Here is a 12,600-nt window from a genome sequence, read left to right on the forward strand (position 1 = left end):
GGAAGAGAAAAGTTTTGAGGTCGCGGCGAAAGGACTGGAGGTCCGGGGCCATCCGAAGCTCAAGGGGAAGCTGGTTCCAAAGGGCTGGTGCTCCCACAGAGAAGGCCCTCCCCCTGGGGGTCGCCAGCCGACATTGTCTGGCCGACGGCACCCTGAGGAGGCCTTCTCTGTGTGAGCGTACTGGGCGATGGGAAGTCGTCCCCGGCAGTAGACGGTCCTGCAAGTATCCCGGGCCTAAGCCATGTAGGGCTTTAAAGGTAAGTACCAGCACCTTAAATCTCGCCCGGAAGACAACTGGTAGCCAATGCAGCTCATGCAGGAGGGGTTTAATATGGGAGTATCGGGATGCTCCCATCACTACCTGCGCGGCCGCATTCTGCACCAGCTGAAGCCTCCGGGTGGTCTTCAAGGGCAGCCCCATGTAGAGAGCATTGTAGTAATCTATCCGACAGGTAACGAGTGCATGCGTGACCGTACGTAGGGCATCTCGGTCCAGATAGGGGCGCAACTGGCGCACCAGGCGAACCTGGGCAAATGCCCCCCTGGAGAAGGAGGAGGAGGAGGAGGACTGTGGGATCCTTGCTGCTCTCCGAGCTTGGATGCTTTTTTGCAGACATTTCATCACCCAACTAGGTAACATCATCAATGCTAGAAGGGAGTGGGGTCTATTCTCTGCAAGCAAGCTACTTGTATATAAACAGGGAACAAACCCCACCTCTTTCTAGCACTGATGATGTGATCTAGTTGAGTTACGAAGTGTCTACGAGAAAACAACCAAGCCCAGAGAGTACACCAAGCACCCCACAGTCTTCTTCCTGGCAACCCTACTCCCTTCTAGCACTGATGAAGTTCCCTAGTCGGGTCGTGAAATGTCTGCAAGAAAAGCACCCAGCTCAGAGCGCAACGAGGACCCTTCCTTTCAGCCTTGAGCTGCGAGCGTTTCCTTCCATCGTCGCTATTTAAAGAAGGATTCAAGGCCGGAAAGGATCCAATGCGTTAACAATTCACCGGCTTGAATGAAAAAGGGTGGATTTCCCCTTTAAATCCCAAAAGTTATTCCAGCACTCTGTGACCTCCTGAACTTCTGGCTTCTTCCTCAGCAAGGAACAATGGAGGAGAAAACATCTGCATTCACAGAGAAAGAACATCGATCCCGGGGTTCCCACCACGGGGCTTCTCAGAGCCGTAAGGAAACCTACCTATTCTCATTTGTTCTGGAGGATTCAGGGCTGGGAAAAGTTGGTGAAGGGAATGCTCTCAAATTCCGCACAAAGGAATTTCCAGGTCTAAAGCAGCGCTCTCCCCACCGTTTGCGGCCTGGCAGACCGGCTGAGGGGGAGAGGAGTGGAGAGAACCAGGCCACAACAAGCAGCGGGCCGGCACGCACGTGCACGCACGCACAGCCTGACTCGCGCATGGCTGAGCTGTGCGTGCTTGAGCACACGTGCTGGCCCGGCCGCTCATGGAATTTGTCAAGTTGCATGCCAGCCGGCCGGTTGCAAATAGGCCACAGCCCGGTAGTGGGCCACAAACCCGGGGATTGGGTTTGATTGCCTAATTGAAGGCATTCCCCCTCCATCCAGGACGTGGCACAGAAGCACTGCATGAGCAAGGTCCGTAAGATTGTCTGGGGAAACCACACGTCTTCTTCACGGCCTGTTTTCCTTGTTCCCTTTCTGGGAGGAAGGTAATTTCTCTCTCTCTCTCCCTCTTTTTCCTTTTCTCTCTCTCTTTCCATCCCCTTTTCCATCTCCACCTCCACCTCCACCTTATCTCCCTCTCCACCAGCTCCACCTCCACCATGTTATCTCATTCTCCATCTCCATCTTCATCTCCATCTCCTAGTAAGCTTGGTTGCTCAAAAGCGAGAAACGGTCTGGTTTGGAAGCATCCCTGCTTCGGACGGGAAGGCGGTGCAGAGAGTGGTGAGGACAGTAAGAACAGATCCTTGGCAGTTCCCTCCCCTCCATCCAGGACATGGCACAGCAGCGCCTGCATTTCCTGCGTCGCGTGAGAAAAGCACATCTTCCTTCCCCTGTCCTCACCACTTTGTACGGGGGGACGATCGAGAGCATCCCGTCATACGGCATCACAGTCTGGTTTGGAAGCATCACTACTTCAAACAGGAAGGCGGTGCAGAGTGGTGAGGACAGTAAGAACAGATCCTTGGCAATTCCCTCCCTCCCGTCCAGGACATGGCACAGAAGCGTTGCTTGAGAAGGGTCTGCAAGATTATCTGGGACTCTACACCTCCTGTTCATGACCTGTTTTCCTTGTTCCCTTCCGGGATGAGGGGGCTTCGTGGTATCCGTAGCAGAACATCCAGATTCAGCCACGGTTTCGTTTCCACCTTGCGAACTCTCAAGATTCCTCCTTCCGTTATATATTCAAGATGGACAGTGTTTAATATTTAACATTTATTTGTTATGTATATGTAGGGGTCTGGGTCTATGTACATATGTGTACATAGTACGGTTAGGCGTGTGCCGTGTATGTGTTCCACTTTGAGAGCGGGCAACTAAATTTCATTTTTGATGTCTGCTGTTGTGCCCACAGTAAAACAAAAATGACAATCAAGGTTATCTTATCTTGTGAAAGGAAAGATCTGCTCAGAGATGGTTGCTCACCTGCCTTCTAGAAGCGAAGCAAGAAACATCGCAGCAGATTTAATGTTCCCCCCCCGCCCAAAACGTTTCGTGGATTCTCCTTACTGGTACATTCAACCCTAAAACAGGAGTCTCCAACCCCCTGGGCCGTGGACCAGTACCGGGCCACGGCATGCCAGCAACCGGTCGGTACAAACAAGCAAAGCCCCATCCGCGAGATGCAGGCAACGCACAAAAAACACGCCCCCTCCGGGCTGCGGAAAAACTTCTCTCCACGGAATTGGTCCCTGGTGCCCAAAACGTAGGGGGCCTCTGCCCTACAACATTCCTTTATCTCCCCAGCCCCAAGTACAGGAAATCCTTAACTTACAGCAGTTCATTTAGTGACCATTCAAAGTTACGACGGCACTGAAAAAAAATGCAACTTAGGACCGTCTTTTACACTGATGGCCGCTGCAGCCTCCCCCCCAGGGTCATGTGATCAAAACTCAGGATGCTTGGCAACCCACTCCAATTTAGGACGGTCGCCCCGTCCCTGGGCTCACGTGATCCCCTCTTCTGACCTCCTGACCAGCAAAGTCAACGGAGAAGTCGGATTCCCTTAACAACCTGTGTTACTAACTTCACGCCTGCAGTGATTCACTTAACAACGGTGGCAAGATAGATGGTAAAACAGGGCAAAACTCGCAACGAGTGTCTCGCCCGGCAACAAAAATTCGGGGCTCGATTGTGGTCGTAAGTTGAGGAAGACCTGCTCAGGGAAGGGGGTACTATGTGGCCAGACCCATGTCAAAAATAAGCTGGACATCCATGTCATCGTTAACTAACAATTTTCAATTTCTTGAAGCTCCCCACATAGTGGACTCGACGCAAGGCTCGCCGCACCCCGCAACAGAGCACAGCCCACCTGCTGCATGATGTGCGTGATGGCGCCCGCCGAAGAGGTGGGGATGGATTTCACCACGACCGAGGTCTGTGTCGCCGTCTGGGACTGGGCTACGTGTTGAAGCAAGGTCCGCTGGGGCTCGGAGGAAGGCTGGTGGGACTGGGACCGGTGGCTCACTGGAAGAAGAGGACAAAGGAAAAGGTCAGAGGTCACTCACCAAGGGACACCATCAAGCAGTATTTTCTCAACCTTGGCCACTTGGAAGATGGGTGGACTTCAACTCCCAGAATTCATGCTGTCTGCCTGGGGGTGTCTGGGAGTTGAAGTCCACCCATCTTCCAAGTGGTCAAGGTTGAAACCTGCTGCCATAAAGTTACCGGCTTAAGAGAACCACTTTGGTGTCTTGATTGAGGCACAAGACCAACCTGGCTCTCTTATAGTTCATTATATTGGGCCAAGTTCAAGCCATGTTATCCATCCTGGTACAGAAGGGGAAAAAAAAATCCTATCATAAAATTCTCCCAAGTGTCAGTGGCAACTGTTGGAAGCAACAGACAACACTATCACTGAGATCCTTCAGACAATGCATGAGTGAGACTGCCTCCTAGAGTTGCCAATATCAGCATTTTTGCCAACCCAACCCAACCCAACCCAATTCAATCCAACCCAACCTAATCCAATCTAACTTAACTCATCCTAACCCAACTCAATTCAATCCAATCCAACCCAACTCAATCCAACCCCAGCCAAGTCAACTCAACCATCCCATCCCAACCCAACCTAACTTAACCCATCCAAACCCATCTTAACTCACCCATCCCAACCCAATCCAACCCAACCCAACTTAACCCATCCCAACTCAACTCAATCCAACCCAACTCAATTCAATCCAATCCAATCCAACTCAATGCAATCCCACCCAAGGATCCTTGGTGGAGCAGTGGGCTAATGCCTCCTTAAGTAACACCAGCTGCCTGCAATTAGTGCAGGTTCGAGTCCCACCAGGCTCAAGGTTGACCCAGCCTTCCATCCTTCCGAGGTAGGTAAAATGAAGACCCAGATTGTTGGGGGCAATAAGCTGACTTTGTAATAATGCCGCTTGGGGTGTGTGTGAAAGCCCTAATAAGCAGGCATATACATAGAATGAAGGCTATTGCTAAGCACATTGATTTGTGCTTCTTAGAGTGTAAGCCGCCCTGAGTCTTCGGAGAAGGGCGGGATATAAATGGGATTAAAAAAAAAAGTCAACTCAACCATCCCATCCCATCCCAACCCAACCTAACCCATCCCAACCCAACTTAACCCATCCAAACCCATCTCAACTCACCCATCCCAACCCAACCCAACCCAACCCATCCCAACCCAACTCAATCCAACCCAACCCAATTCAACCCAAGTCAACTCAACCAACGGAACCCAATCCAACCCAACTTAAGTCAACGCAGCCCAATCCAATCCAAACCAACCAACCCAACCCAACCCCCCCCACATCCCCTCAGTCTGTACCATAAAAATAAAATATCTAACCAATGTGGTTCTGAAGATATTCCTCTGAATGCGAAGGAACACAGTGAAGCCTTCCAGAGTCTACAGATTGAGAAAAGAATTAGAGTTAAGAGAGGAAGCCAGCATTGCAACTCCCAACCCGAATCAGGGTCACCTGGCTGCTGTATAGTAAATCCATCCATTTGCTCCCATCCCTTGGTTTGAATTCTCTGCAGAGGTTCAAAGAGGATGGAAAAGAATATGACTTGGACCTCATGCAGGAGGGATGAGACGAAAAAAATGGAGGAGGAGCTGGCTGGCTGGTACCTATCACCACCAGGTCATCAGGAAATGGGCAAAGGCAAAAACTAGTTAACTGCACTGACCCAAGTCACGCTTGGTCAGCGTCGTCGTCCTAAGGGCAAAGCTGGAAAATTAACTTTTTTTTCCCCCACCAACACTATCCCTGTAAACATGGAGCCTCGCTTAAGAACCTATCATGAAGAGGTGAACGTCCAACTCTGAAATGATCTCACAGTGGATTTGCTAATGGACATGTGGGGGGGAGGGGAGAAAGAAGAGTTAAAACTGAAATTCATCTCCATATTCAAATCCGGTACGGCACACACGTTTTAATGGAACAGGCCTATATTTGCAGTGTAGCCTGAAATTATTTTCTGTTTGCTTGTTTATTTCATGAAGGATGCTCTTTGTCGTATACCTCCAAATTGTTTTTCAGTTTGTCTGCTTGGTTTCATGAAGGGGCTAACGGACTGGGGATGGTTCGGTCGGTCTGAAAGTCAACGCTTTTGGATACGGCAGCTTATCGGAAGTCTAGAAAAAGGGGTCTCTTCCCTTAGCCCTTCAGAAAGCATTATTCTTCATTTTTTTTCATTCTCCATCCCATTTCCAATCTCGGCGATTCAGGGACTGGGAGGCAAAGGGTAGATCTCCTTCTTTCCTCTCTGCATGTAAAACACTTGGAAGCAGCCCGACGAGGGTCTTCTCTCTCTCTCTCTCTCTCTCTCTCTCTCTCTCTCTCTCTCTCTCTCTCTCTCTCTCTCTCTCTCTCTCTCTCTCTCTCTCTCTTTCTTGTAATTTTTTTTTATTCAAATACAAATAATACAAACATAATACGTACAAGTCTAAATAAAAAATACAAATATTACAGTGCATCCACCACCCCTGGAGACCATTTTTATTACCTACGTTTCTTCTCTGAGCGCCAAAGAATGGAGGCCTTTGAACTTATGGTGCTGGAGAAGACCCCTGCGAGTACCTTGGACTGCAAGGCGACCAAACCAGTCAGTCCTAGAGAGGAGATCAACCCTGACTGCTCTTTAGAAGGCCAAATCCTGAAGTTGAAACTCAAAGACTTTGGCCACCTAATGAGAAGGAAGGACTCACTGGAGAAGAGCCTAATGCTGGGAAAGATTGAGGGCAAGAGAAGAAGGGGACGACAGAGAATGAGCTGGATGGATGGAGTCACTGAAGCAGTAGGCGTGAGCCTAAATGGACTCCAGAGGATGGTAGATGACAGGAAGGCCTGGAGGAACGTTGTCCATGGGGTCGCGATGGGTCGGACATGACTTTGCAGCAAAGAAGAAGGAGGAGGAGGAGGAGAACAAGAAGGAAGAAGAAGAAGAAGAAGAAGAAGAAGAAAAGAAGAAGAAGAAGAAGAAGAAGAAGAAGAAAAGAAGAAGAAGAAGAAGAAGAAGAAAAGAAGAAGAAGAAGAAGAAGAAGAAGAAGAAGAAGAAGAAGAAGAAGAAGAAGAAGAAGAAGAAGAAGAAGAAGAAGAAGAAGAAGAAGAAGAAGAAGAAGAAGAAAGGTTGAGGGCAAGAGAAGAAGGGGACGATGGAGAAGGAGGTGGCTGGATGGAGTCACTGAAGCAGGAGGCGTGAGCTTAAATGGACTCCAGAAGATGGTAGAGGACAGGAAGGCCTGGAGGAACGTTGTGCACGGGGTTGCAATGGGTCAGACACACGACTTCGCAACTAACAACAACAACGACACGTTTCTTCTCCTGTAACAACTAACAATATACGATATATTTCAATTGTGCCCTTTATCCCCTCCAGAACAGCATATATTCCCGAGCGGGTTTATTCCCTTTGCCTTCCACCGACACTGCTTTTTATAAAATCCTCCCATATTTCGTCATTCACCATTTACTCTCGCCCGCCCACCCCAGGCAGGGACTCACCGGTGGTGATGTATTCTGCCACAAGCTCCGATTCCACCAGGGCAATGGACGGGCTTTCGGGAGAATGCTGCTTCTCTTGGGTCATCTGGATGGGGACGGCCATCTGGCTCAAGTCGATGGTGGCTTGCCGGGGCTTGTTCTCCAACTTCTCTTTGACTGTGGCGGCAAAAAGCAAAAGGGATGATGAAGCAACAGGCCTGGGGGGGCAGGGGGGGCAGGGGCTGATCGTCTAGAGCAGGGGTAGGCAACCTTGGCTCTTTTATGACTCGTGGACTTCAACTCCCAGAATTCCTGAGCCAGCCACGCTAAGGGGAAAGGGAGAGGTTTCCAAGCTGAGCCATGCTGGCTCAGGAATTCTGGGAGTTGAAGTCCACGAGTTATAAAAGAGCCAAGGTTGCCTACCCCTGGCCTAGACCTAGGCCGCTTTATGACTCGTGGACTTCAACTCCCAGAATTCCTGAGCCAGCCACGCTAAGGGGAAAGGGAGAGGTTTCCAAGCTGAGCCATGCTGGCTCAGGAATTCTGGGAGTTGAAGTCCACGAGTTATAAAAGAGCCAAGGTTGCCTACCCCTGGCCTAGACCTAGGCCGCTTTATGACTCGTGGACTTCAACTCCCAGAATTCCTGAGCCAGCCATGCTGAGGGAAGAGAGGTTTCCATGCTGAGCCATGCTGGCTCAGGAATTCTGGGAGTTGAAGTCCACGAGTCATAAAAGAGCCAAGGTTGCCTACCCCTGGTCTAGAGGGTTGTCCGCAAGGTGTGTCCCACAAAGTCAAGATGGCAGCTACAGCGCACCTAAAGAAAAACGGGTGGAGCGCCAACTGTATCGCTGGAGTCTGCCATCTTGGATTATCTTGGCCCACACACGACAGACACTCCTGCCTTAGATTGTTTAAAGCAGGGGGGTCTTCAAACTTGGCTCTTTTAGGATTGGGGGACTTCAACTCCCAGAATTCCTCAGCCAGGTACACGTGCCTGGCTGAGGAATTCTGGGAGTTGAAGTCCACCAGTTATAAAAGGGTCAAGTTTGAAGACCCCTGGTTTCAAGGATTCTTCAAACCGCCACCCCGGAAGTCTATGGAGCTTCTCCGTTCTCCAGATACCTGGTTGTCCCAAAGATGCTTTTTCGTTAAGACAACTGGACTTCCTTGTTTTTCTTGGAAGACATTTCGCTTCTCGTCCAAGAAGCTTCTGATGGGATGGGGTCGGGTTTTATCTATTTTAACTTATTGTTATAGTTTTCGGCACTTTGTTTAATCTCTTTTAATTTTTGTATTTTGTCTTTTAACATGTATTGCCCTGTTCACCGCCCTGAATCCTTCGGGAGAAGGGCGGTATACAAATAAAATTATTATTATTATTATTATTATTATTATTATTATTATTATTATTATTATTATTATTATTATTATTATTATTATTATTATTCAGCTTCTGACCGGATGGTGGGGAATGGAAGGATTTATACTCCTTGCAGACAGCCGGTCGTTTGCCTTCTTTTAGAGAGTCATTGAGGCCACCTGGAGGTTTGTCTTGTGTCCTCCAAATCACCTGAGTAGGTGTGCAAATGGGTGTGAAGCCTTCTTGGAACTGCGGGAAGGACCGTGTGGTAGACTGGAGATAGGTGGTGTCGTATCCCCCCCCCCGTCCTCTGTTGAGAGAAGGCTGTTCAATTTGGACACAGATGGCCCCTTTGACCCCTTATTTCAAACCAGCGATCCTCTCTTGTCAAAAATGTGGACTTGGCTGTCTTCGAAAGAGCGGCCTTTGCCTTGCAGATGGATGGGTGAATCTTATCCTGATGGGGTTCTTCTCCTGTGTTCCAAGAAGGCTCCACACCAGGGCTCTTCAAACTCAGGCCCTTTTATGACTTGCGGACTTCAACTCCCAGAATTCCTCAGCCAGCGTGCCTGGCTGAGGAATTCTGGGGAGTTGGAAGTCCGCAAGTCATAAAAGGGCCCAGTCTGAAGACCCCTGCTCCACGCCCATCTGCACCACTCAGGTGACCCTGAGGACACAGGAAAAAAAAAACCTCCAAGTGGCCTCAATGACTCTCTAAAAGGATGGAAATGACCGATCAGAGCTGAAGAAGCTTCTTGGAATGAGAAGCGAAACGTCTTCCAAGAAAAAACAAGAAAGTCCCGTTGCCTCCTGAAAAAGCCCCTTTGGGACACCAAGCTGGAAACTGGACGGCCAACAATCGGTTCAGAAAATCCACTACTAGATGATTTCCTGGTAGGTTTGGGATACTGGGGATATGAGACTAGCCTGATGAAGCTCATCTTAGCCCAGTCTTTGGCCTCTAGGGGCCAACTCAATGCTTCTACGTCGCTCAAAACTGGAGGGTTGGAGATATCTCCCTTGTTCCCATGCCACCGGTCACCTGAAGGCATCTGCCCAATGTTCTAGAGTCAACACTGAAGCTCACTGGCTCTCCAGAAATCCTAACAAGAAAATAATGGGAAGTTGGGCTGTGAATCCAGCCAGGTCCTGCTAAGAACTTCCTGCTCTCGAAATAACAGCAAGGACAGCGTCCAAAGAGTTTCCGCAAAGCAACTGGGGGGGGGGGGAAACTAAGGTTTTCGATATTCACCTGTGGTCTGCTGGAGTTCCAACAAGGCTTTAATGGTTGACGTTGCAGATTGAGATTCGCCGGAGACATCTTGGTAGATGATGGTGGGACTGGAATCCACAGCGATTTCGTGTTCTGACCAATCCTGGCTTCGGGAAGCAATGACATGGACCACGGGCTGGGAATCTGAGACAAAGAAAGGGACGGAGGTTGCCATCAACCTACGTTAGCTTCTCTCTTCCCAATAACTTCCTTTATGGTGTCTCCATAGCCATGTCCTTCTGTTATGCTGGCGGCTGGCCAGATTAACATATGGACATGGGAGGAAGCCCAAACTAACATTATCAAGGATGCTGGTCCACCAGAGATTCTGTTCTGTTCTGTTTTCTGTTCTGTTCTATTATTTTTGCCCTGTACATACATTCAAACTAGACTGATGTTTCTCTGGGTCATATATGTGTGTGGGAGTATACGCATAATGGTATTATTTTTTTTGGAGAGCTGAATGCAATGAAATTTCATGTATGCTGATTAGTGTATTTTTAAAGTGACAATAAAGATTAGATTCTGTTCTATTCTAATTTTCTATTCTATTCTATTCCATTCCATTCCATTCCAGTCCATATTTTCTATTCTATTCTATTCCATTCCAGTCCATATTTTCTATTCTAATTCTAATTCTAATTCTAATTCTAATTCTAATTCTATTCTATTCTATTCTATTCTGTTCTGTAGTTCTATTATTTTTGTCGACTGATGTTTCTCTGTGTCATGTATATGTGTGGGAGTATATGCATAATGGGTTTTTTTGAGAACTGAATGCAATTTCATGTATGCTGATTAGTGTATTTTTAAAGTGACAATAAAGATTAGATTCTATTCTGTTCTGTTCTATTCTATTCCATTCATGTTCTGTTCTGTTCTGCTCTGCTCTGCTCCTGAGATGTTTCCTTGCTCATCCAAGCACCTTCATCAGTCAGAGCAAAATTAATTAGGCCGAGAGTCAAGAGAGTCTACCCAAACCAACTTCAGGGGTTTCCCCCCCAAAATGGCTTGCAATGTGTCAGTGAAGACTCAGTCCTCTAGGCCAAAGGTTTTGTAAGCAATTGAACCATGGCAACGGGAGCAAACTTCCTTGATCTGAGACACGGCTGGTGGGACTTTAAAAGAGTGAGAACGCACCAGGAAGGGCGGTGTGTTGTAGGTTCTGCCTCCATCTGGACTTAGATGCTCTTGCTGGTTATGACCTGTATTTATTTTCACCAGGTCTCAACTACCTGGGAACTGCGGAGTACATATGCACACTCCTTCCTACCTCAATTCCACTCATTATACTCATCACTCCTTGTGCCAGAACCCATTGGGTAACTTGAGATTAAAGCTGCATGGAAAGACAGACAGATCATGCTCTGATACACTCACAGCGGCAATGGACCTGTGCAGCGTAAGCCCTCAAGATCCTTCCAGTACTAGACTACAAGTACTCCTCGGCTTACAGCCATTCATTTAGTGAGCGTTCAAGTTACAACAGCACTGGGAAAAAATGTGATGTAGAACCGCTGTTCACACTTGCGACGAATGCAGCGTCCCCGCGGTCCTGTGATCAAAATTCAGACGGTTGCTTGAAAAATGGCTCGTATCTGTGACGGCTGCAGTGTGCCCAGTGTGTCATTGGGCGACTGACTGACCAGCCAAGAGTCAATGGGAGTAGCCAGTCACTTAACAACCGTGTTACTTAACAACTGCAGCGATCTACTTAACGGCCGCGGCAAGAAAGGCAGAATAAATATGGGACTAAAAAGTTTCATCTAGCATTTGAATAAGTATTGATGTGATATTTAAATTGCTTGTAGTTATTTTATAAGAGTTAAAGTGCGATAGATTTAATATTTTATTGTTGTTTGCATAAGGTAGACTATGATTGCTTGTATTTTTATACCCTGTATTGAGCTCTGGGAAGTCGGGGAGGGGGGAGGGGGAGGGGAGGGAGGTGTTGGGGAGGGTTGGGGAGAGGGGAAGGGGTTGGGAGGGGTTTTGTCTTTAAAAAAAATGTATTGTAAAACTTTTCAATAAAAAAGAAAGGCAGAAAACTCACTTCACGGCTGCCCTGCTTTGCGACAGAACATTTGGGCTTCCTTGTGGTTATAAATTGAGGATTATCTGCAGAAGAGAAACGGGAGACGCCTCCCACGTTGCTGATCTGAGATTCCCAGAATCCCTCACCAAGTTCCTGTCGGGGAAGCTGGGAATTATCAACCGAGGTGTGTGTGTGTATGTGTGTGTGTGTGTGTAAATATTCAGAGCGGGGGTGGGGTAAAAATGCTCCTATCATTGTACCGTTATCTTCTCTGAAGTTCACCAAGCTAGCTGAGGAGAATAAAATCTGGAGTCTAGCTAGAAACCTGGCCACTTGAAGACTTGTAGTTTTTTGGGGGGAAATTGATGACTAGATGGTCTCCTTTGATTCAAGTAACATGTGCCAGAATGATTAGACGCCAAAGGCGCACGGAGCGCTGTTACCTTCCCACCGGAGTGGTCCCTATTTTTCTTCTTGCATTTTTACGTGCTTTCGAACTGCTAGGTTGGCAGAAGCTGGGACGAGTAACAGGCGCTCACTCTGCTACGCGGCACTCGGAATTCGACCCGCCAAACTGCCGACCTTCTGATCGACAAGCTCAGTGTCCTAACCCACTGAGCCACCGCGTCCCTAGGACTTGGATACGTATAAGTAAAAACAGATTGATAAATGCTTTAACTGAGCTCGTTATGGTTAGAAATTTAGTCGTTTAAATATGTTATATTAAACGTTAAGGGAAACAGAGAAGCAATTTTTGATCACGTAACCTGA

At 48.0% G+C, this 12,600-nt stretch overlaps 1 protein-coding gene across 2 annotated transcripts in view; it reads right to left on the bottom strand.

Annotated features, from left to right (window-relative positions):
- Positions 1 to 12,600, bottom strand: part of EMSY (EMSY transcriptional repressor, BRCA2 interacting) — a 62,106-nt gene that overhangs the window by 2,892 nt on the left and 46,614 nt on the right. For both annotated transcript variants that reach the window (XM_083362099.1, XM_083362098.1), the window contains exons 16-19: positions 9,774 to 9,938; positions 7,182 to 7,337; positions 5,020 to 5,079; positions 3,514 to 3,668 (exon numbers count right to left, since the gene is read on the bottom strand). In XM_083362099.1, coding sequence (XP_083218225.1) covers positions 3,514 to 3,668; positions 5,020 to 5,079; positions 7,182 to 7,337; positions 9,774 to 9,938 — 536 coding nt within the window. The remainder of the gene's footprint in view (positions 1 to 3,513; positions 3,669 to 5,019; positions 5,080 to 7,181; positions 7,338 to 9,773; positions 9,939 to 12,600) is intronic.

The sequence above is a fragment of the Vipera ursinii genome, assembly GCF_947247035.1.
Source record: "Vipera ursinii genome assembly, chromosome: 4".
Classification (NCBI taxonomy): Eukaryota; Metazoa; Chordata; class Lepidosauria; order Squamata; family Viperidae; genus Vipera; species Vipera ursinii.